Below are 25,975 nucleotides of genomic sequence, written 5' to 3' on the forward strand. Positions count from 1 at the left end.
TTGTCTTGCTGTTCCCGGGGCCCTTGTTTGTGGGGAGATTACATATGTACAGCTGGACACAATTACTGGTATTTTAGCTGCGAGTGACACTTTACGCCCGATGCACACAGCTGGTATGAGCAGAGGATCTCTTATGTGAGACATTATTACCATATAATATTACTGTCTGCAAATCGGCACCATCCTCAGAAATCGTGGGTTTAGAAACAAGGTAACCATGCTTTGCGATGCATTGTACCACAAAGAATTCCTAGTGTACGCGAGTACACCTGGCCAATAAATCTGATTCTGAGAATAACTATATACAGTCATCTCGAAATATATACATTAGACAAACACAAATGGAAAATAAAACACATATATACATACATACATACATACATACATACATACATACATACACATACACTAGTTACCAGCCCGTGAAAATGACAGAGCTACTTGGAGCCAGGGCTCTGTCGTGCTAAGGTGTGTAGGTAAATGTGTGAGTGTGCCTGAACGGAGCAACACTTGAATTGCTCCGTCGGGCGCCATCTAGTGGCTGCCGGCACACCATAGATGAGAGGAGCAGCGTTGGCCTTTTATTGTATAGGATTACAGGTTGAGTATCCCTTATCCAAAATGCTTGGGACCAGAGGTATTTGGGATATCGGATTATTACGTATCTCCTATATATTTGCCTTAATTTGTGACTCTGTGCTCGTAACGCTGGGCGGAGTCACAGAGCTGGGCGGAGTCAACTGCATCTGCTGCAGGGAGCTACCCCATACCCAGCGCCAGCAGCAGTCAGGTGCAAGACCCTACCTTACAGTATAGGAGGTGAGGATGGCCACTAGCGGCCGGCTGCTGTGCCTGTCCCCCCCCCCTCCCTCCCTCCCCAAATCACCTGTGACAGCGGGCTGTGTGCTGTGCAGAGCGGGGGCCGAAAAGGGGGCGGAGCTATGGCGTCACGAGGGGCGGAGCTACACGGAATAGAGGGGCGGAACTACACGGGACCAGACGCTGAACAGTGGTGGAATCAGCATTGCAGTGACGGCCAGCCAGACTTGGTAAGTGGAGGGTGAGAGAGAAATGTGTGTGTGTGTGTGTGTGTGTGTGTGTGTGTGTGTGTGTGTGTGTGTGTGTGTGTGTGTATATATATATATATATATATATATATAGTGTGTGTGTGTGTGTGTAGTGGTGTGTGTGTGTGTGTGTGTGTGTGTGTATATATATGGTGGGGTGTGTGTGTTTGTATATATGTGTGAATTGTGTGTGTGTGAGGTATGTCTGTGTGTGCGCACTTTATGGACGCCACTGCTGGGGGGGCCATTACATGCAAGGACGCTACTACTATAGGGGGGGCATTACGTATAAGGACGCTACTACTATAGGGGGGGCATTACGTATAAGGACGCTACTACTATAGGGGGGGCATTACGTATAAGGACGCTACTACTATAGGGGGGGCATTACGTATAAGGACGCTACTACTATAGGGGGGGCATTACGTATAAGGACGCTACTACTATAGGGGGGCATTACGTACAAGGACGCTACTACTATAGGGGGGGCATTACGTATAAGGACGCTACTACTATAGGGGGGGCATTACATATAAGGACGCTACTACTATAGGGGGGGCATTACGTATAAGGACGCTACTACTATAGGGGGGGCATTACGTATAAGGACGCTACTACTATAGGGGGGGCATTACGTATAAGGACGCTACTACTATAGGGCGGGCATTACGTATAAGGACGCTACTACTATAGGGGTGCATTACGTATAAGGACGCTACTACTATAGGGGGGCATTACGTATAAGGACGCTACTACTGTGGGGGGCATTACGTATAAGGACGCTACTACTATGGGGGGGCATTACGTATAAGGACGCTACTACTATGGGGGGGCATTACGTATAAGGACGCTACTACTCTAGGGGGGGCATTACGTATAAGGACGCTACTACTATAGGGGGACATTACGTATAAGGAGGCTACTAATACTGGGGGGCATTACACATAAGGACGCTACTACTGGGGGGGGGCATTATGTATAAGGACTCTATTACTTCTGGGGGGCATTATGTATAAGGACGGTGCTACTACTACTGGGAGGGCATTACATGTAAGGATGCTACTACTACTGGGGGGGCATTATGTATAAGGACGGTACTACTACTGGGGGCACATTATGTATAAGGATGCTACTACTACAGGGGTGGCATTACGTATAAGGACGCTACTATTACTGTTGGGGGGCATTACATATAACTGCTACTACTACTGGGGGGCATTACGTATAAGGACGCTACTACTACGGGTGGGGCATTACGTATAAGGATGCTACTATTACTGTTGTGGGGCATTACATATAACTGCTACTACTACTGGGGGGGCATTATGTATAAGGACACTACTACTATTGGGGGGGCATTATGTATTAGGACGCTACTACTACTGGGGGGGCATTATGTATAAGGATGCTACTACTACTGGGGGGGCATTATGTATAAGGATGCTACTACTACTGGGGGGGCATTATGTATAAGGATGCTACTAATACTGTTGGGGAGCATTACATATAACTGCTACTACTACTGGGGGGGCATTATGTATAAGGACACTACTACTATTGGGGGGGGCATTACGTATATGGACGCTACTACTATGGGTGGGGCATTACGTATAAGGACGCTACTACTACGGGTGGGGCATTACGTATAAGATGAATAAGATTGTGCTACATTGTGGCGTAATTTTAAATGGGGGTACTACTGTGTGGCCATGCCCCTTAGTTGTGAGACCACACCACTTTTCCCGATGCACAACAAAGGAATATGGGAGGGCGCAAAATTCATAGTTTGCAGGGGGGCGCCGAACACCCTAGCACCGGCCCTGGCCACCAGTAGCAAAAGTACACCACGGCCACTGACACTATCTGCAGGGAGGGGAACAGCGCTGATATGGAGGGTACTTGCAGGCAGCGAGTCGCCGCCCGCAGCTCCTCTCCCACCTACACACCATACCTGCCGCCTGACACCCACACCCCAGGGAGAGGGCGCTAGCTCAGGCACCGCTAGATCAGCATCTGCAGCATACAGACAAGGGCTGCCATGCTCAGCGGCAAGCGGTGCGGAGCATGTGCAGCGGGACAGCGCCAGGACGGGACACGCACTAATCAACATTGCTGCTGGGCCGGAGCTCCCTCCGTCTGCAGCCTAAGGACGCGCGCCGCACCTCTCCAGGGAAACACCATGCCTGCCCGCCCACAGGGCTCCGGACGCTTACCTATGCTCCGCGATCACAGCAGCTGACGCTGCCATGCAGGATGGAGGAATGACGCCCGTCAGACGGGGCGGACAGTGTGCGGCGGAACGGGGCCAGGAGGGAATGCTGACCACGACCCATTGCTGCTGGGTCTGAGCTCCCTCCCTCTGCAGTCACCATCTCACAGCAGCAGCCTGGAGGTTAGTGGCCACCACGACCCGCACATCCTTACCTCACACATACCTCACATATACCTCACCAGAGGCGTAACTAGGGTAGGGCGAGTGGGGCACGTGCCCTGGGCGCCCTGGCAGGCCCAGGAGAGGGGGGCGCCGCCGGCGTCCAGGGCATCATGCCCCACTCGCCCCGTTAACCCTAAATGTGAGGGGAGGAGAGAGCGCAGCGTCTCTCCCTCCCCTCACCGCCGCTGGGAGCACTAGCAGCGCTGCTGGCCGTGTCCGGTCTCCGGCGCTAGCCAATCAGGGCTTGCGGACCGGCTCCTGATTGGCTGCCGGTCCGCGAGCTCTGATTGGCTAGCGAACCGGCGCCAGACAGCCGCCGGCGTCCAGAGACCTGGAGCAGCAAGGGGAAGGAGAGGCGCTGCGCTCTCCTCCCCTCACAAGAGGTTAGTGACGGGGGTCCGGCGGCGGCACGGGGGGCCTGGCACTGTGGGGCATGTAACAGGCACTGTGGGGCATTGTATCCAGCACTGTGGGGCACTGTAACTGGCACTGTGGGGCACTGTAACTGGCACTGTGGGGCACTGTAACTGGCACTGTGGGGTATGTAACTGGCACTGTGGGGCATTTTATCCAGCACTGTGGGGCACTGTAACTGGCACTGTGGGGCATGTATCTGGCACTGTGGGGCATGTATCTGGCACTGTGGGGCATGTATCTGGCACTGTGGGGCATGTATCCGGCACTGTGGGGCATGTATCCGGCACCGTGGGGCATGTATCCGGCACCGTGGGGCATGTGTCCGGCACTGAGTGGGGCATTGTATCCGGCACTGAGTGGGGCATTGTATCCGGCACTGAGTGGGGCATTGTATCCGGCACTGAGTGGGGCATTGTATCCGGCACTGAGTGGGGCATTGTATCCGGCACTGAGTGGGGCAATGTATCCGGCACTGAGTGGGGCAATGTATCCGGCACTGAGTGGGGCAATGTAACTGGCACCGTGGGGCAATGTATCTGGCACCGTGGGGCAATGTATCTGGCACCGTGGGGCAATGTATCTGGCACCGTGGGGCAATGTAACTGGCACTGTGGGCCATTTTCAGTGGCCACACCCCTTCTGGTGTGTGGCCACGCCCATTTTTTCGCAGCGCCCCTGGACCCCTCCCCATCCCCCGCCCCTCCACCACCCGTGGCACCCCTACCCACTGCGCCTTCGGACCCCCTACCCCACCCGCAGTGTCTTCCAAACCCCTCCCCCATCTGTAGCAGCCCCTCCCCCATCCGCCACACCCCGCATCTGGCTCTCCCCCGCCCGCTGCACCTTTGGATCCCCTACCCCACCCACGCAGCAGGCCCTTCCCAATCCGCATCGCCTACACCATTCGCAACAGCGCCGCACCCGCCACTCCCCCACCCATGTTACCCCCGCATCCACCCCTCCACCACCCACCGTGCCCCCTGGACACCTCCCCCATCCACTGCACACCCGCACCCACCCCTTACCCATCTGCAGCGCCTTCGGAACCCCTCCTCCATCCGCAACAGCCCTGCAGCTGCCATCCCCCACTTGCAACACCCCTGCTCCTACCCCACTCACAGTGCCTTCATACCCCCTCCCCCATCCGGGGTCCCCACTCCCCAAACCCCTTCCTGTTGCAAGGGACTACGCCCCCTCCACCATCGGACGCCCTATCATTGTGCAATATTCAAACACTAACAAAACTAGGAATGCAGGTAATACTCCATATATTGAACCCCAGAAAGGCGTGCAGGGGTTAAGGGGGCGTAGCCCCTTCCGACGGTGTGAAGAGCGCCCGTAGGGCGCGATGAAGCACCTAGTTTTGGAATAATTGCAAACCATAATGAGATATCATGGTGATGGGACCCAAGTCTAAGCACAGAATGCATTTATGTTTCATATACACCTTATACACACAGCCTGAAGGTCATTTTAGCCAATATTTCTAACAACTTTGTGCATTAAACAAAGTGTGTGTACATTCACACAATTCATTTATGTTTCATATACACCTTATACACACAGCCTGAAGGTCATTTAATACAATATTTTTAATTATTTTGTGTATTAAACAAGGTTTGAGTACATTGAGCCATCAGAAAACAAAGGTTTCACTATCTCACACTCACTCAAAAAATTCTGTATTTCGGAATATTTGGATATGGGATACTCAACCTGTATAACTTTTGCTCACATTAGCTATAATTCACATATCTGAACAATTGCTGAGTGCCCCCGTCGTAAGATGGCAGATGGTAATGACGGGTGTTCACCAACATGAACACAGCAGGACCATCAGTAGCAGGCCAGGGGCCTGGGGACTAGGAGGTTCTGCATCCCAATAGCTGGAACTCTGCATTCACTGCAAAGTCTGTAAAACAATCATGATCCAACCAGCATGTCTGTATTACACATTGGTTGGCAACTGGGCAACGCAATAATGTGCAAGTGTCACACAGACATCGGGATGTAATGGAGTTCGAGATTGCCAGAGGTGTGGTATGCTAATGCCACTACACTGCCCTTCCCTGGTGTACATCCAGGCAGCTGTATGTGCAAGGACTGAGGGGCCCAATGCAAGCCTCCATCAGTGGTATATCTGTGACTGTATGCTAATGCCACTACACTGCCCTTCCCTGGTGTACATCCAGGCAGCTGTATGTGCAAGGACTGAGGGGCCCAATGCCAGCCTCCATCAGTGGTATATCTGTGACTGTATGCTACTGCCACTACACTGCTCTTCCCTGGTGTACATCCAGGCAGCTGTATGTGCAAGGACTGAGGGGCCCACTGCCAGCCTCCATCAGTGGTATATCTGTGACTGTATGCTACTGCCACTACACTGCCCTTCCCCTGGTGTACATCCAGGCAGCTGTATGTGCATGGACTGAGGGGCCCACTGCCAGCCTCCATCAGTGGTATATCTGTGACTGTATGCTACTGCCACTACATTGCCCTTCCCCTGGTGTACATCCAGGCAGCTGTATGTGCATGGACTGAGGGGCCCACTGCCAGCCTCCATCAGTGGTATATCTGTGACTGTATGCTACTGCCACTACATTGCCCTTCCCCTGGTGTACATCCAGGCAGCTGTATGTGCATGGACTGAGGGGCCCACTGCCAGCCTCCATCAGTGGTATATCTGTGACTGTATGCTACTGCCACTACACTGCCCTTCCCCTTGTGTACATCCAGGCAGCTGTATGTGCATGGACTGAGGGGCCCACTGCCAGCCTCCATCAGTGGTATATCTGTGACTGTATGCTACTGCCCTTCCCTGGTGTACATCCAGGCAGCTGTATGTGCATGGACTGAGGTGCCCACTGCCAGCCTCCATCAGTGGTATATCTGTGACTGTATGCTAATGCCACTACACTGCCCTTCCCTGGTGTACATCCAGGCAGCTGTATGTGCATGGACTGAGGGGCCCACTGCCAGCCTCCATCAGTGGTATATCTGTGACTGTATGCTTCTGCTACTACACTGCCCTTCCCCTTGTGTACATCCAGGCAGCTGTATGTGCATGGACTGAGGGGCCCACTGCCAGCCTCCATCAGTGGTATATCTGTGACTGTATGCTACTGCCACTACACTGCTCTTCCTTGGTGTACATCCAGGCAGCTGTGTGTGCAAGGACTGAGGGGCCCACTGCCAGCCTCCATCAGTGGTATATCTGTGACTGTATGTTACTGCCACTACACTGCTCTTCCCTGGTGTACATCCAGGCAGCTGTATGTGCATGGACTGAGGGGCCCACTGCCAGCCTCCATCAGTGGTATATCTGTGACTGTATGCTACTGCCACTACACTGCCCTTCTCTGGTGTACATCCAGGCAGCTGTATGTGCAAGGACTGAGGGGCCCACTGCCAGCCTCCATCAGTGGTATATCTGTGACTGTATGCTACTGCCACTACACTGCCCTTCCCTGGTGTACATCCAGGCAGCTGTATGTGCATGGACTGAGGGGCCCACTGCCAGCCTCCATCAGTGGTATATCTGTGACTGTATGCTACTGCCACGACACTGCCCTTCCCCTGGTGTACATCCAGGCAGCTGTATGTGCATGGACTGAGGGGCCAATTGCCAGCCTCCATCACTGGTATATCTGTGACTGTATGCTACTGCCACTACACTGCCCTTCTCTGGTGTACATCCAGGCAGCTGTATGTGCAAGGACTGAGGGGCACACTGCCAGCCTCCATCAGTGGCATATCTGTGACTGTATGCTACTGCCACTACACTGCTCTTCCCTGGTGTACATCCAGGCAGCTGTATGTGCAAGGACTGAGGGGCCCACTGCTAGCCTCCATCAGTGGTATATCTGTGACTGTATGCTACTGCCACTACACTGCCCTTCCCCTGGTGTACATCCAGGCAGCTGTATGTGCATGGACTGAGGGGCCCACTGCCAGCCTCCATCAGTGGTATATCTGTGACTGTATGCTACTGCCACTACACTGCCCTTCTCTGGTGTACATCCAGGCAGCTGTATGTGCAAGGACTGAGGGGCACACTGCCAGCCTCCATCAGTGGTATATCTGTGACTGTATGCTACTGCCACTACACTGCTCTTCCCTGGTGTACATCCAGGCAGCTGTATGTGCAAGGACTGAGGGGCCCACTGCCAGCCTCCATCAGTGGTATATCTGTGACTGTATGCTACTGCCACTACACTGCTCTTCCCTGGTGTACATCCAGGCAGCTGTATGTGCAAGGACTGAGGGGCCCACTGCCAGCCTCCATCAGTGGTATATCTGTGACTGTATGCTACTGCCACTACACTGCCCTTCCCTGGTGTACATCCAGGCAGCTGTATGTGCATGGACTGAGGGGCCCACTGCCAGCCTCCATCAGTGGTATATCTGTGACTGTATGCTACTGCCACGACACTGCCCTTCCCCTGGTGTACATCCAGGCAGCTGTATGTGCATGGACTGAGGGGCCCACTGCCAGCCTCCATCAGTGGTATATCTGTGACTGTATGCTACTGCCACTACACTGCTCTTCCCTGGTGTACATCCAGGCAGCTGTATGTGCAAGGACTGAGGGGCCCACTGCCAGCCTCCATCAGTGGTATATCTGTGACTGTATTCTACTGCCACTACACTGCCCTTCCCTGGTGTACATCCAGGCAGCTGTATGTGCATGGACTGAGGGGCCCACTGCCAGCCTCCATCAGTGGTATATCTGTGACTGTATGCTACTGCCACGACACTGCCCTTCCCCTGGTGTACATCCAGGCAGCTGTATGTGCATGGACTGAGGGGCCCAATGCCAGCCTCCATCAGTGGTATATCTGTGACTGTATGCTACTGCCACTACACTGCCCTTCTCTGGTGTACATCCAGGCAGCTGTATGTGCAAGGACTGAGGGGCACACTGCCAGCCTCCATCAGTGGCATATCTGTGACTGTATGCTACTGCCACTACACTGCTCTTCCCTGGTGTACATCCAGGCAGCTGTATGTGCAAGGACTGAGGGGCCCACTGCCAGCCTCCATCAGTGGTATATCTGTGACTGTATGCTACTGCCACTACACTGCCCTTCCCTGGTGTACATCCAGGCAGCTGTATGTGCATGGACTGAGGGGCCCACTGCCAGCCTCCATCAGTGGTATATCTGTGACTGTATGCTACTGCCACTACACTGCCCTTCTCTGGTGTACATCCAGGCAGCTGTATGTGCAAGGACTGAGGGGCACACTGCCAGCCTCCATCAGTGGTATATCTGTGACTGTATGCTACTGCCACTACACTGCTCTTCCCTGGTGTACATCCAGGCAGCTGTATGTGCAAGGACTGAGGGGCCCACTGCCAGCCTCCATCAGTGGTATATCTGTGACTGTATGCTACTGCCACTACACTGCTCTTCCCTGGTGTACATCCAGGCAGCTGTATGTGCAAGGACTGAGGGGCCCACTGCCAGCCTCCATCAGTGGTATATCTGTGACTGTATGCTACTGCCACTACACTGCCCTTCCCTGGTGTACATCCAGGCAGCTGTATGTGCATGGACTGAGGGGCCCACTGCCAGCCTCCATCAGTGGTATATCTGTGACTGTATGCTACTGCCACGACACTGCCCTTCCCCTGGTGTACATCCAGGCAGCTGTATGTGCATGGACTGAGGGGCCCACTGCCAGCCTCCATCAGTGGTATATCTGTGACTGTATGCTACTGCCACTACACTGCCCTTCTCTGGTGTACATCCAGGCAGCTGTATGTGCAAGGACTGAGGGGCACACTGCCAGCCTCCATCAGTGGTATATCTGTGACTGTATGCTACTGCCACTACACTGCTCTTCCCTGGTGTACATCCAGGCAGCTGTATGTGCAAGGACTGAGGGGCCCACTGCCAGCCTCCATCAGTGGTATATCTGTGACTGTATGCTACTGCCACTACACTGCTCTTCCCTGGTGTACATCCAGGCAGCTGTATGTGCATGGACTGAGGGGCACACTGCCAGCCTCCATCAGTGGTATATCTGTGACTGTATGCTACTGCCACTACACTGCTCTTCCCTGGTGTACATCCAGGCAGCTGTATGTGCAAGGACTGAGGGGCCCACTGCCAGCCTCCATCAGTGGTATATCTGTGACTGTATGCTACTGCCACTACACTGCTCTTCCCTGGTGTACATCCAGGCAGCTGTATGTGCAAGGACTGAGGGGCCCACTGCCAGCCTCCATCAGTGGTATATCTGTGACTGTATGCTACTGCCACTACACTGCCCTTCCCCTTGTGTACATCCAGGCAGCTGTATGTGCATGGACTGAGGGGCCCACTGCCAGCCTCCATCAGTGGTATATCTGTGACTGTATGCTACTGCCACTACACTGCCCTTCCCCTGGTGTACATCCAGGCAGCTGTATGTGCATGGACTGAGGGGCCCACTGCCAGCCTCCATCAGTGGTATATCTGTGACTGTATGCTACTGCCACTACATTGCCCTTCCCCTGGTGTACATCCAGGCAGCTGTATGTGCATGGACTGAGGGGCCCACTGCCAGCCTCCATCAGTGGTATATCAGTGACTGTATGCTACTGCCACTACATTGCCCTTCCCCTGGTGTACATCCAGGCAGCTGTATGTGCATGGACTGAGGGGCCCACTGCCAGCCTCCATCAGTGGTATATCTGTGACTGTATGCTACTGCCACTACACTGCCCTTCCCCTGGTGTACATCCAGGCAGCTGTATGTGCATGGACTGAGGGGTTCACTGCCAGCCTCCATCAGTGGTATATCTGTGACTGTATGCTACTGCCACTACACTGCCCTTCCCCTGGTGTACATTCAGGCAGCTGTTTGTGCATGGACTGAGGGGCCCACTGCCAGCCTCCATCAGTGGTATATCTGTGACTGTATGCTACTGCCACTACATTGCCCTTCCCCTGGTGTACATCCAGGCAGCTGTATGTGCATGGACTGAGGGGCCCACTGCCAGCCTCCATCAGTGGTATATCAGTGACTGTATGCTACTGCCACTACATTGCCCTTCCCCTGGTGTACATCCAGGCAGCTGTATGTGCATGGACTGAGGGGCCCACTGCCAGCCTCCATCAGTGGTATATCTGTGACTGTATGCTACTGCCACTACACTGCCCTTCCCCTGGTGTACATCCAGGCAGCTGTATGTGCATGGACTGAGGGGTTCACTGCCAGCCTCCATCAGTGGTATATCTGTGACTGTATGCTACTGCCACTACACTGCCCTTCCCCTGGTGTACATTCAGGCAGCTGTTTGTGCATGGACTGAGGGGCCCACTGCCAGCCTCCATCAGTGGTATATCTGTGACAGTATGCTACTGCCACTACACTGCTCTTCCCTGGTGTACATCCAGGCAGCTGTATGTGCAAGGACTCAGGGGCCCACTGCCAGCCTCCATCAGTGGTATATCTGTGACTCTATGCTACTGCCACTACACTGCCCTTCCCCTTGTGTACATCCAGGCAGCTGTATGTGCATGGACTGAGGGGCCCACTGCCAGCCTCCATCAGTGGTATATCTGTGACTGTATGCTACTGCCACTACACTGCTCTTCCCTGGTGTACATCCAGGCAGCTGTATGTGCATGGACTGAGGGGCCCACTGCCAGCCTCCATCAGTGGTATATCTGTGACTGTATGCTACTGCCACTACACTGCTCTTCCCTGGTGTACATCCAGGCAGCTGTATGTGCATGGACTGAGGGGCCCACTGCCAGCCTCCATCAGTGGTATATCTGTGACTGTATGCTACTGCCACTACACTGCCCTTCCCCTGGTGTACATCCAGGCAGCTGTATGTGCATGGACTGAGGGGCCCACTGCCAGCCTCCATCAGTGGTATATCTGTGACTGTATGCTACTGCCCTTCCCTGGTGTACATCCAGGCAGCTGTATGTGCATAGACTGAGGTGCCCACTGCCAGCCTCCATCAGTGGTATATCTGTGACTGTATGCTAATGCCACTACACTGCCCTTCCCTGGTGTACATCCAGGCAGCTGTATGTGCATGGACTGAGGGGCCCACTGCCAGCCTCCATCAGTGGTATATCTGTGACTGTATGCTTCTGCTACTACACTGCCCCTTCCCCTTGTGTACATCCAGGCAGCTGTATGTGCAAGGACTGAGGGGCCCACTGCCAGCCTCCATCAGTGGTATATCTGTGACTGTATGTTACTGCCACTACACTGCTCTTCCCTGGTGTACATCCAGGCAGCTGTATGTGCATGGACTGAGGGGCCCACTGCCAGCCTCCATCAGTGGTATATCTGTGACTGTATGCTACTGCCACTACACTGCCCTTCCCTGGTGTACATCCAGGCAGCTGTATGTGCATGGACTGAGGGGCCCACTGCCAGCCTCCATCAGTGGTATATCTGTGACTGTATGCTACTGCCACGACACTGCCCTTCCCCTTGTGTACATCCAGGCAGCTGTATGTGCATGGACTGAGGGGCCCACTGCCAGCCTCCATCAGTGGTATATCTGTGACTGTATGCTACTGCCACTACACTGCCCTTCTCTGGTGTACATCCAGGCAGCTGTATGTGCAAGGACTGAGGGGCCCACTGCCAGCCTCCATCAGTGGTATATCTGTGACTGTATGCTACTGCCACTACACTGCTCTTCCCTGGTGTACATCCAGGCAGCTGTATGTGCAAGGACTGAGGGGCCCACTGCCAGCCTCCATCAGTGGTATATCTGTGACTGTATGCTACTGCCACTACACTGCTCTTCCCTGGTGTACATCCAGGCAGCTGTATGTGCATGGACTGAGGGGCCCACTGCCAGCCTCCATCAGTGGTATATCTGTGACTGTATGCTACTGCCACGACACTGCCCTTCCCCTTGTGTACATCCAGGCAGCTGTATGTGCATGGACTGAGGGGCCCACTGCCAGCCTCCATCAGTGGTATATCTGTGACTGTATGCTACTGCCACTACACTGCCCTTCTCTGGTGTACATCCAGGCAGCTGTATGTGCAAGGACTGAGGGGCACACTGCCAGCCTCCATCAGTGGTATATCTGTGACTGTATGCTACTGCCACTACACTGCTCTTCCCTGGTGTACATCCAGGCAGCTGTATGTGCAAGGACTGAGGGGCCCACTGCCAGCCTCCATCAGTGGTATATCTGTGACTGTATGCTACTGCCACTACACTGCTCTTCCCTGGTGTACATCCAGGCAGCTGTATGTGCAAGGACTGAGGGGCCCACTGCCAGCCTCCATCAGTGGTATATCTGTGACTGTATGCTACTGCCACTACACTGCTCTTCCCTGGTGTACATCCAGGCAGCTGTATGTGCATGGACTGAGGGGCCCACTGCCAGCCTCCATCAGTGGTATATCTGTGACTGTATGCTACTGCCACGACACTGCCCTTCCCCTTGTGTACATCCAGGCAGCTGTATGTGCATGGACTGAGGGGCCCACTGCCAGCCTCCATCAGTGGTATATCTGTGACTGTATGCTACTGCCACTACACTGCCCTTCTCTGGTGTACATCCAGGCAGCTGTATGTGCAAGGACTGAGGGGCACACTGCCAGCCTCCATCAGTGGTATATCTGTGACTGTATGCTACTGCCACTACACTGCTCTTCCCTGGTGTACATCCAGGCAGCTGTATGTGCAAGGACTGAGGGGCCCACTGCCAGCCTCCATCAGTGGTATATCTGTGACTGTATGCTACTGCCACTACACTGCTCTTCCCTGGTGTACATCCAGGCAGCTGTATGTGCAAGGACTGAGGGGCCCACTGCCAGCCTCCATCAGTGGTATATCTGTGACTGTATGCTACTGCCACTACACTGCTCTTCCCTGGTGTACATCCAGGCAGCTGTATGTGCAAGGACTGAGGGGCCCACTGCCAGCCTCCATCAACGCTGAAACACTAGTTGGTGCGTCTTTAGACACGTTATTGGAGCATCATGGAAACGTGCACCAGCACTATGGTAGGGGCAGTATCTCCATCTGGGTATAGCCTGGGGAGCAGTGAGCATCTGTCGGCAACCACTTTCAGCGACACTTTCATAATTCGGACCGTCTCTGTGCAGTCAGCAAGGCAGCTCATCGTCACCTCAATACATTATACATACACTTCTGTATGTGTGTGTCTGAAATCGCTTCTGCAACTCTGTACGAACGTAATTGGGACATATGCGCAGTGCGACTTAGAAGCACGCAAAGTAAAATAAATAAAATAGCTCATCTAGATCAGACCATGGTAGTGCGTGCTATCCAGAATCCACAGCAGACCTGGGCTTCCTGCGGCGTCATTTGTGTCCTTCACTTCCAGCAGAGCTCCCGATTCAGAGGTGGGCGCAACATCCATGTTGTACGCTGCGGAGCTATGTTGGCACTGCGCATGTGTGAGAAGGCGCACTGTGCCGTGGTGGTCTTGCGGCAGTTGCAGTGAGGACTGTTTCGCAAAGTGAACGACAAACAAGAACAGTCTGTGGGAGTACGACTGCAATCCTGTACATAGTTACATTGTTTCTGGCGTCCTTCTGTTATGCTGCGCGTGCACAGGGTCACTCGGAAAGGCTAAATATAGACGACGTGCGTCCAACGGTTGAGTCTTCGTATACAAGCTGCGGATTTCAGTTGCCACCGGTGTGCGTCTCCGTACAAAACATGGCGGCTGCCATGTTAGTACATTATCGCGCAGCCGTTCCGTACTGAATTGCAACTGCAAAGCCACTGGCGTCCATATCCGAATCAGGCCCACAGCAACGGACAGGGCCGGAGGACAATCTCATTTAGGGGTCTATTCATGAAGCAGTGAAAAGTGTGGAGAAGTGATCCAGTGGAGAAGTTGCCCATGGCAACCAATCAGCTGCTACGAGTCATTTTATAGAAGTCACTTGACAAATGTTACTTCAACACTGATTGGTTGCCATGGGCAACTTCTCCTGTGGCTCACTTCTCCACTCGTTTTACGGCTTCATGAATAGACCCCATAGAAACAAACCGAACCTGTTTCAGATATGCTTTAGTTTGCATGCATACGTGTAACGTCAGTGTTTACCTTGCAAAGTCTTCTGCCAGCATATCAGGGTTCACTCCCAGAGAGTCCAGCAGGTCATTGCGGATCTGCAGCAACAGATCACAGTCCTCCTGGAAAGTGTTAGGCTGAGGGTCTCTTCCCTTGTCAGTGCGGAACTTCATTATCACTGGGGGGGAGACAGGGAGGGTGAAATCATTAGGCTGTAGGCAGGTTACCAGCATATACAGATGTCAGGGCGGGTGAGCACTAGAAGCGCAGACACATCCCCACGGGGAAAGGGTGACCTCAGTGATAAAGGGACACAAGACCACATTGTTACTGGAATTAGACGGATCAGAAACAGAACGCGTCCCACTACAAGAGCTGTATGTTGTGCTTGGAACTGGTGATTGTTTTCAGCATATACCAGACGGTAAACATAAAACTACGGCTAGGAAAGATCACCCATTTTCTACTGCAGATATAACCAGGGTGATGACAGACTGACAGATAAGGAAATACACAATAAATACAGTTCAGAGGAACATAAAGGTGAATAAAGCAGCTTGCGTTTCTATTCCTCTCTCCTGCACTGCCCCCTGCTGGCCACAGGGAAACTGGCAACACAAATGCTGATGATACACAGAGATTTCATACTAAGCCCTACATTATTTATGAACAGTTTCTTATATTGCACAGCAAACTCCATTGTGCTTTACAAATGGAAACTGATAAGATAAAAAAAAACACTTCGAAAGAACAGTAAAAAAAAAGAAAAAAAAAGCAAGACTGGGTAATAACAGATAGTCAGAGGTAGGACATTTCGCTGGTTAATGTACCAGATCTACAAATAGATTCAGTATGGTATCACGATGGACGGAATGCGGGCGGTCAGAATCCAGACAGCCCCTCCAAAAGTACCTTAACCCTACCTTGTGGGTGCCTAACCCTCCCTTCCCCACTTGGTGGCTAACCCTAACATCCCCTTCCAAGTACCTAACCCTAAACCCCCCTTCCCGGTATCTAACCATAACCTTCTCGTCCCTGCACCCTAACCTCACCCCCACCACTGCGTTTTATTCACTGCAGAATCATACTTGGAAAGTATTTGGCAATGCAGTACTCATTCATTTTAAAAGCTGGCCACAAACATTTGTAAAGTAAAAATAAGAATTTACTCACCGGTAATTCTATTTCTCGTAGTCCGTAGTGGATGCTGGGTACTCCGTAAGGACCATGGGGAATAGACCGTCTCCGCAGAGACTGGGCACTCTTTAAAGAAAGATTAGGTACTACATCTGGTGTGCACTGGCTCCCTCCCTCTATGCCCCTCCTCCAGACCTCAGTTAGGGAAACTGTGCCCGGAAGAGCTGACATTACTAGGAAAGGATTTGGAATCCAGGGTAAGACTCATACCAGCCACACCAATCACACCGTACAACTTGTGATAAGTATACCCAGTTAACAGTATGAACAATAGCTGAGCCTCATTTAACTATATACAAGTATTGCAGAAGTCCGCACTTGGGACGGGCTCCCAGCATCCACTACGGACTACGAGAAATAGAATTACCGGTGAGTAAATTCTTATTTTCTCTGACGTCCTAGTGGATGCTGGGTACTCCGTAAGGACCATGGGGATTATACCAAAGCTCCCAAACGGGCGGGAGAGTGTGGATGACTCTGCAGCACCGAATGAGCAAACTCAAGGTCCTCCTCAGCCAGGGTATCAAACTTGTAGAATTTTGCAAACGTGTTTGACCCCGACCAGGTAGCAGCTCGGCAAAGTTGTAAAGCCGAGACCCCTCGGGCAGCCGCCCAAGAAGAGCCCCCTTCCTCGTGGAATGGGCTTTTACTGATTTAGGATGCGGCAGTCCAGCCGCAGAATGTGCAAGTTGAATCGTGCTACAGATCCAGCGAGCAATAGTCTGCTTAGAAGCAGGAGCACCCAGCTTGTTGGGTGCATGCAGGATAAACAGCGAGTCAGTATTTCTGACTCTAGCCGTCCTGGAAACATAGATTTTCAGGGCCCAGACTACGTCCCGCAACTTGGAATCCTCCAAGTCCCGAGTAGCCGCAGGCACCACAATAGGTTGGTTCAAATGAAACGCTGATACCACCTTAGGGAGAAATTGGGGACGAATCCTCAATTCTGCACTGTCCATATGGAAGATCAGATAGGGGCTTTTACATGACAAAGCCGCCAATTCTGACACACGCCTAGCCGAAGCCAAAAACATGACCACTTTCCACGTGAGATACTTCAACTCCACGGTCTGAAGTGGCTCAAAACAATGTGATTTTAGGAAATCCAACACTACGTTGAGATCCCCAGGTGCCACTGGAGGCACAAAAGGGGGCTGAATATACGGCACTCCCTTAACAACGTCTGAACTTCAGGTAGCGTCTTTCCTAGCCTTTAACAGCGTAGGAATCACTTCATCTGGAACGCCCTTTTCCGTTAGGATCCGGCGTTCAACTGCCAAGCCTTCAAACGCAGCCGCGGTAAGTCTTGGAACAGACAGGGCCCCTGCAGTAACAGGTCCTGTCTGAGAGACAGAGGCCATGGGTCCTCCGAGATCATTTCTTGTAGTTCTGAGTACCAAGTTCTTCTTGGCCAATCCGGAACTACGAGTATAGTTCTTACTCCTCTCTTACTTACTATCCTCAGTACCTTGGGTATGAGAGGAAGAGGAGGGAACACATAAACCGACTGATACACCCACGGTGTCACTAGTGCGTCCACAGCTATCGCCTGAGGGTCTCTTGACCTGTCGCAATTCTTTTTTAACTTTTTGTTGAGGCGGGACGCCATCATGTCCACCTGTGGCCGTTCCCAACGGTTCACAATCTGCGTGAAGACTTCTGGATGAAGTCCCCACTCTCCCGGGTGGAGGTCGTGCCTGCTGAGGAAGTCTGCTTCCTAGTTTTCCACACCCGGAATGAACACTGCTGACAGTGTTAGCACGTGATACTCCACCCATCGGAGAATCCTTGTGGCTACTGCAAACGCCATCCTGCTTCTTGTGCCGCCTTGTCGGTTTACATGGGCGACAGCCGTGATGTTGTCTGACTGAATCAGCACCGGCTGGTTTTGAAGCAGGGGTTCTGCTTGACTTAGGGCATTGTAAATGGCCCTTAGGTCCAGAATATTTATGTGTAGGGAAGTCTCCTGACTCGACCATTGTCCTTGGAAGTTTCTTCCCTGAGTGACTGCTCCCCAACCTCGGAGGCTTGCATCCGTGGTCACCAGGACCCAGTCCTGAATGCCGAATCTGCGGCCCTCGAGAAGATGAGCACTCTGCAGCCACCACAGCAGAGACACCCTGGCCCTCGGGGACAGGGTGATCAGCCGATGCATCTGAAGATGCGATCCTCACTTGTCTAACAGGTCCCACTGAAAGTTCCTTGCATGGAACCTGCCGAAGGGAATTGCTTCGTAAGAAGCTACCATCTTTTCCAGGACTCGCGTGCAATGATGCACCGACACCTGTTTTGGTTTCAGGAGGTCTCTGACCAGAGATGACAACTCCTTGGCCTTCTCCTCCGGGAGAAACACCTTCTTCTGTTCTGTGTCCAGAAACATGCCCAATATCAGCAGACGCGTCGTAGGAACCCGCTGCGACTTTGGGATATTCAGAATCCAGCCGTGCTGTTGTAGCACTTCCTGAGATAGTGCTACTCCGATCAACGACTGCTCCTTGGACCTCGCCTTTATAAGGAGATCGTCCAAGTACGGGATAATTATAACTCCCGTCTTTCGAAGGAGTATCATCATTTTGGCCATTACCTTGGAACACACCCTCGGTGCCGTGGACAGACCAAACGGCAACGTCTGGAATTGGTAATGGCAGTTCTGTACCACAACCTTGAGGTACTCCTGGTGAGGTGGGTAAATGGAGACATGTAGGTAAGCATCCATGATGTCCAGTGACACCATAATATCCCCCTCTTCCAGGCTTGCAATAACCGCCCTGAGCGATTCTATTTTGAACTTGAACTTCCTTATATAAGTGTTCAAGGATTTCAAATTTAGAATGGGTCTCACCGAACCGTCTGGTTTCGGTATCACAAACATTGTGGAATAGTAACCTCGTCCCTGTTGAAGGAGAGGAACTTTGATTATCACCTGCTGGAGGTACAGCTTGTGAATTGCCGCCAGTACTACCTCCCTTTCCTTGGGAGTAGCAGGCAAGGCTGATTTGAGGTAACGGCGAGGGGGAGACGTCTCGAACTCCAGCTTGTATCCCTGAGATACCTGTAGAGCCCAGAGATCCACCTGTGAGCGAACCCACTGGTCGCTGAAGTTCCGGAGACGGGCCCCCACCACACCTGGCTCCACCTGTGGAGCCCCAGCGTCATGCGGTGGACTTAGTGGAAGCAGGGGAGGATATTTGTTCCTGGGAACTGGCTGTCTGGTGCAGCTTTTTCCCCTCTACCCCTGCCTCTGGGCAGAAAGGACGCGCCTCTGACCCGCTTGCCTTTCTGAGGCCGAAAGGACTGTACTTGATAATACGGTGCTTTCTTAGGCTGTGAGGGGACCAGAGGTAAAAAAAGTCGACTTCCCAGCTGTTGCTGTGGACACGAGGTCCGAGAGACCGTCCCCAAACAATTCCTCACCCTTATAAAGCAAAACTTCCATGTGCCTTTTAGAATCAGCATCACCTGTCCACTGCCGAGTCCATAATACTCTCCTGGCAGAAATGGACATTGCATTAATTCTAGATGCCAGCCGGCAAATGTCCCTCTGTGCATCTCTCATATATAAGACTACGTCTTTAATATGCTCTATAGTTAGCAAAATAGTATCTCTGTCAAGGGAATCAATGTTATCTGACAGGGAATCAGACCATGCTGCTGCAGCACTACACATCCATGCTGAAGCAATAGCAGGTCTCAGTATAGTACCTGAGTGTGTATACACAGACTTCAGGATAGCCTCCTGCTTTCTATCTGCAGGCTCCTTTAAGGCGGCCGTATCCTGAGACGGCAGTGCCACCTTTTTTGATAAGCGTGTGAGCGCCTTGTCCACCCTAGGGGATGTCTCCCAGCGTAACCTATCCGTTGGCGGGAAAGGGTACGCCATTAGTAACCGCTTAGAAATCACTAGTTTCTTATCTGTAGTGTATACTGCAGGGGAGAGCCTGGGGAGCGTCCTTCCAGCTGAGCTGTGAAGAGAAAATGGCGCTGGCTGTGCTGAGGAAGATAGCCCTGCCCCTTCAGCGACGGGCTTCTCCCGCTTTTTATAATGTTAATGGCGGGGGTTTTTGCACATATACAGTGTTATACACTGTATTATGTGCTTTTTGTGCCAAAAGGTATACAACTTGCAGCCCAGGGCGCCCGCCCGCCCCCCCCCCCCCCCCCCCCCAGCGCCCTGCACCCACCAGTGACCGGAGCGTGTGGTGTGCTGTCGGAGCAATGGCGCACAGCTGCAGTGCTGTGCGCTACCTTATTGAAGACCGGAGTCTTCAGCTGCCGATTTTCTCCCGGAATCTTCCGTCTTCTGGCTCTGCAAGGGGGACGGCGGCGCGGCTCCGGGAACGGACGATCAAGGTCGGGCCCTGTGTTCGATCCCTCTGGAGCTAATGGTGTCCAGTAGCCTTAGAAGCACAAGCTAGCTGCAAGCAGGTAGGTTTGCTTCTCTCCCCTAAGTCCCTCGTAGCAGTGAGTCTGTTGCCAGCAGATCTCACTGAAAATAAAAAACCTAACAAATACTTTCTTTATAGTGAACTCAGGAGAGCCCACTAAGTGCATCCAGCTCAGGCCAGGCACAGATTCTAACTGAGGTCTGGAGGAGGGGCATAGAGGGAGGAGCCAGTGCACACCAGATGTAGTACCTAATCTTTCTTTAAAGAGTGCCCAGTCTCCTGCGGAGCCCGTCTATTCCCCATGGTCCTTACGGAGTACCCAGCATCCACTAGGATGTCAGAGAAAGTAACATTTAAATACATTAATGCTGGTTGCTGCATGTAATGTCATCACTGCGTGCACTGCCGTCTATAACCACCGCAGGCACTGCCATCACTGCTGTATATAACCACTGTGTGCACTGCCATCACTGCTGTCTATAACCACTGCGTGCACTGCCATCACTGCTGTCTATAACCACTGCGTGCACTGCCATCACTGCGGTCTATAACCACTGCGTCCACTGCCATCATTGCATCCCTGCTGTCTATAACCACTGTGTGCACTGCCATCACTGCTGTCTATAAACACTGCGTGCACTGCTTTATATAACCACTGCGTGCACTGCCATCACTGCTGTCTATAACCACTGCGTGCACTGCCATCACTGCACCCCTGTTGTCTAACACCACTGTGTGCACTGCCATCACTGCATCCGTGCGGTCTATGGGCCTAATTCAGACCTGTTCGCTGTTGTATGGATCTCAATGCGCACGCGCAAGGATAAACTGCGAAAGAATGGTCCGAAAATTTAGAACGATAAGTGTACGCAAGGTGACTGACAGGAAGTGGACGTTTGTGGGTGGTAACAGACCATTTTCTGGGAGTGTCAGGAAAAACACAGGCGTTCCCAAGCGTTTTCAGGGAGGGTGTGTGGCGTCAGCTCCGGCCCCAATCAGCCCGTTTGTATGGCACTTTAGGAGTAAGTCCTGGGCTGCGCAGACTGGAAAAAAAATCACTCGATGGTGAATGAGTTGCAAACGGATTTGCAGATGTCCGCTCTCTGGCAAATTTTCCACACGGCGTACACATGCATTCACACACTTGCTCGGGGTGGGTTTTCTCTGTCTGTGGGCGATGGCTATCTGATTGCATGAGCGGGGGCCATGCTGCATTCGGCAGCACGGCATCATTAACGACATCTTCTTACACGTTCAAAAGATCTGGGGATGTCGTTAGCGACCCACGGGTGCGCCCATAGTCATTGTCATCGTTCATACACCCCTAACAATTTGAACAAGTGGTTGTTCCCATCGTCTGGGAACGCCCACATCATTAGTCAAATCTATCCGTGTGTATGCAACGTTAGGTGGCAGGAAATCCATATGTAGCATATGACAGAATAGGATTTAATTACCTACCGGTAAATTATTTCTCGTAGTCCGTAGAGGATGCTGGGGTCCACATTAGTACCATGGGGTATAGACGGGTCCACTAGGAGCCACTGGCACTTTAAGAGTTTAATAGTGTGAGCTGGCTCCTCCCTCTATGCCCCTCGTACAAGACTCAGTCTAGAAACTGTGCCCGAGGAGACTGACAACTTCGAGAGAAGGATTTTACACAGATAGTGGCGAGATTCACACCAGCTCACACAAACAAGGCAAACCAAGCTAATTAGCTTCAAAACTCAGCAACAGCTGAATAACATTACTGAACCCAGTAACAACGCAGTACTTAACTAAGAACAAAGTAGTACTGAATCAAGTAACCACTGCAGGATAACGAAGCACTGGGCGGGCGCCCAGCATCCTCTACGGACTACGATTAAAGGATTTACCGGTAGGTAATTAAAATCCTATTTTCTCTTACGTCCTAGAGGATGCTGGGGTCCACATCAGTACCATGGGGATGTACCAAAGCTCCCAGAACAGGAGGGAGAGCGCAGAGGCTCCTGCAGAACTGATTGACCAAACTTAAGGTCCTCAGAGGCCAAAGTATCGAACCTGTAGAATTTTGCAAACGTGTTCGACCCAGACCAAGTAGTCGCTCAGCAAAGCTTCAAAGCAGAGACACCCCGGGCAGCCGCCCAGGAAGAACCCACCTTACGAGTAGAGTGGGCCTTAACAGAGTTTGGACACGGCAGTCCTGCCATAGAATACGCATGCTGGATAGTGAACCTGATCCAGCGAGAGATCGTCTGCTTAGAAGCAGGACACCCAAGTTTCTTGGGATCATACAGGACAAACAGAGTCCAATTTTCTGTGAGGAGCAGTCCTCTTCACATAAATTTTCAGAGCCCTTACAACATCCAAGGACTTTGACGGAATTGAGTAGTCAGTAGCGACTGGCACCACAATAGGTTGGTTGATATGAAAAGCCGACACAACCTTTAGAAGGAACTGCTGACGTGTCCGGAGCTCAGCTCTATCTTCATGGAAGATCAAGTAGGGACTTTTACAAGACAAAGCCCCCAACTCAGACACATGTCTAGCAGAAACCAAGGCCAACAAAGTGACAGCCTTCCATGTGAGAAACTTGACCTCAACCTCCTGTAGAGGTTCAAACCAGTCCGACAGGAGGAACTGCAACACCACGTTAAGATCCCAGGGTGCCATAGGCGCCATAAAGGGAGGCTGGATGTGCAAAACCCCTTTCAAAACAGTCTGAACCTCAGGGAGGGACGGCAGCTGTTTCTGGAAGGAAGTGGATAAGGCCAAAATCTGAACCTTTACGGATCACAAACGCAGGCCCATATCCACACCTGCTTGCAGGAAGAGGAGAAACCGTCCCAGTTGAAACTCCACCGTAGGAATCTTCTTGGATTCACACCAAGACACATACTTTTTCCAAATGCAATGGTAATGTTTAGACGTAACTCCTTTCCTAGCCTGTAGGAATAACCGTGTTCGGAATACCCTTCCGAGCTAATATCTGGCGTTCAACCTCCATGCCGTCAAACGTAGCCGCGGTAAGTCTTGATAAGCAAACGGCTCCTATTGTAGAAGATCCTTACGAAGAGGAAGAGGCTTTGGATTTTCCAGCAGTAGATCCAGCAGATCCGCGTACCAAGCCCTCCTTGGCAAGTCCGGAGCAATGAGGATTGCCTGAACTTTTGTACTCATTATGAGTTTTAGAACTCTTGGAATGAGTGGAAGTGGAAGAAACACGTACACAGACTGGAACACCCACGAAGTTACTAGGGCGTCCACCGCCACTGCTTGTGGGTCTCTCGACCTGGAGCAGTACCTCTGAAGTTTCTTGTTGAGACGTGAGGCCATCATGTCTATTTGAGGTACGCCCCAACGACTGGTCCCCTCCATGAACACCTCCAGATGGAGGCCCCATTCTCCTGGATGGAGATCGTGCCTGCTGGGGAAGTCCGCTTCCCAGTAGTGCACTCCCGGAATGAAGATCGCTGAAAATGCCGAGTGCCTTTCTGCCCAGAGGAGGATTCTTGTTACTTCTGACATTGCAGCTCTGTTCTTCGTTCCGCCCTGTCGGTTTATGTAGGCCACCGTCGTTACATTGTCCGACCGCACTTGAATGACGTGATTTTGCAGAAGTTGTGCGGCTTGTAGAAGACCATTGTACACGGCTCTTAGCTCCAGGATGTTTATTGGAAGAAGGGATTCCCGACTTGACCACCTCTCTTGGAAGGTTTCCCCTTGGGCGACTGCACCTCAACCTCTGAGACTCGCATCCATGGTCAGAAGGATCCAGTTCTGAACCCCGAACCTGTGGCCCTCCAGAAGGTGAGGCAGTTGCAGCCACCAGAGGAGTGAAATCCTTGCTTTTGGCGACAGACGTATCCTCTGGTGCATGTGTAGGTGAGATCCCAACCACTTGTCTAGGAGATCCAGTTAGAATAATAGAGCCTGAAATCTTCCGCACTGTACAGCCTCGTAAGAGGCAACCATCTTCCCCAGAAGGCGAATGCACTGATTAACAGACACCCGGGTTGGCTTCAGGACATCCCGGACCACTGTTTGAATCACCAATGCTTTCTCCTCCGGTAGAAACACTCTCTGTGTCGAGGATCATTCTCAGGAACGACAATCTCCTTGTCGGCTCCAAATGTGACTTCGGAAGGTTCAGGATCCAACCGTGCTCCCTGAGTAGATGAGCCGTGAGAGCAATGGACTAACAACTTCTCCCTGGACGATGCCTTTATCAGCAAGGCGTCCAGATATGGAATTATGTTCACCTCCTGTCTGCGGAGAACCATCATCTCTGCCATCACCTTTGTGAACACGCTCAGTGCCGTGGAGAGGCCGAATGGCAGCGCCTGGAACCGATAGTGACAGTCCAACAGTGCAAATCTGAGATAAGCCTGGTATGGCGGCCAAATCGGAATGTGGAGGTACGCATCCTTGATATCCAGGGATACCAGAAACTCCCCCTCCTCCAGACTTGAGATCACCGCTCTCAGAGACTCCATTCTGAATTTGAACTCCCACAGATAAGGGTTTAACGATTTCAAGTTCAAAATCGGTCTGACCGAACCATCTGGTTTCGGTACCACGAAAAGGTTTGAATAATACCCTTTGGTTTGCATATGAGGTGGAACAGGGACAATGACCTGTGACTTTTCCAATTTTTGGATGGCGTTCTGTAGGATAGCCCTGTCTGCCAGCAAAACTGGCAAGACTAATTTGAAGAATCGGTCCGGCGGAAGTGCTTGAAACTCCAGTCTGTAGCCCTGGGACACAATATCCTGTACCCAGGGATCCAGGCCGGACGACACCCAGACGTGGCTGAAACGTCTGAGCCTCGCACCCATCAGCCCATCTTCCAGGCTTCGCGGACCACCATCATGCTGAGGATTTTGAGGAACCAGAAGCCGGTTTCTGGTCCTGGGAGCTTGCGGGTGCAGGCTTTTTGAATTTTGCAAGTCCACCTCTAAAGAAGGCTTGGACTTTGTCTTAGCGGTCCGAAAGGACTGCGATGTAGATGAAGAAAAGGGTTTCTTTGTAGAAGGTGCAGCTGAGTGAAGAAAAGGTGACATACCCACGGTTTCCGTGGAAATCCACGCATCCAGCGCTTCCCCAAATAGAGCCTGACCTGTGTAGGGTAGGTACTCCACACTTCTCCTGGATACCGCGTCTGCAGACCTTTGGCGTAGCCAGAGACCCCTGCGAGCTGAGACAGACATGGAAGACACCCTTGCAGTCAGCTAACCCATGTCCTTCATGGATTCCACCATGAACCCCGCAGAATCCTGTATGTTACGTAAAAACAGTTCAATGTCACTTCTATCCATTGAATCCAAATCCTCAAGTAACGTGCCTGACCACTTTACTATAGATTTAAAAATCCATACACAGGCAATAGTGGGCTGCAATGCCACCCCTGAAGCAGTGTATATGGATTTGAGCGTAGTGTCAATCTTACGATCCGCCGGTTCTTTT

The 25,975-nt window shown here is 52.1% G+C and overlaps 1 protein-coding gene across 2 annotated transcripts in view; it reads right to left on the minus strand.

The window, feature by feature from the left end:
- Nucleotides 1–25,975, minus strand: part of SAE1 (SUMO1 activating enzyme subunit 1) — a 108,117-nt gene that overhangs the window by 9,442 nt on the left and 72,700 nt on the right. For both annotated transcript variants that reach the window (XM_063937643.1, XM_063937642.1), the window contains exon 7: nt 14,979–15,123. In XM_063937643.1, the coding sequence (XP_063793713.1) occupies nt 14,979–15,123 (145 nt within the window). The remainder of the gene's footprint in view (nt 1–14,978; nt 15,124–25,975) is intronic.

Source organism: Pseudophryne corroboree, chromosome 8, assembly GCF_028390025.1.
Source record: "Pseudophryne corroboree isolate aPseCor3 chromosome 8, aPseCor3.hap2, whole genome shotgun sequence".
Lineage (NCBI taxonomy): Eukaryota > Metazoa > Chordata > Amphibia > Anura > Myobatrachidae > Pseudophryne > Pseudophryne corroboree.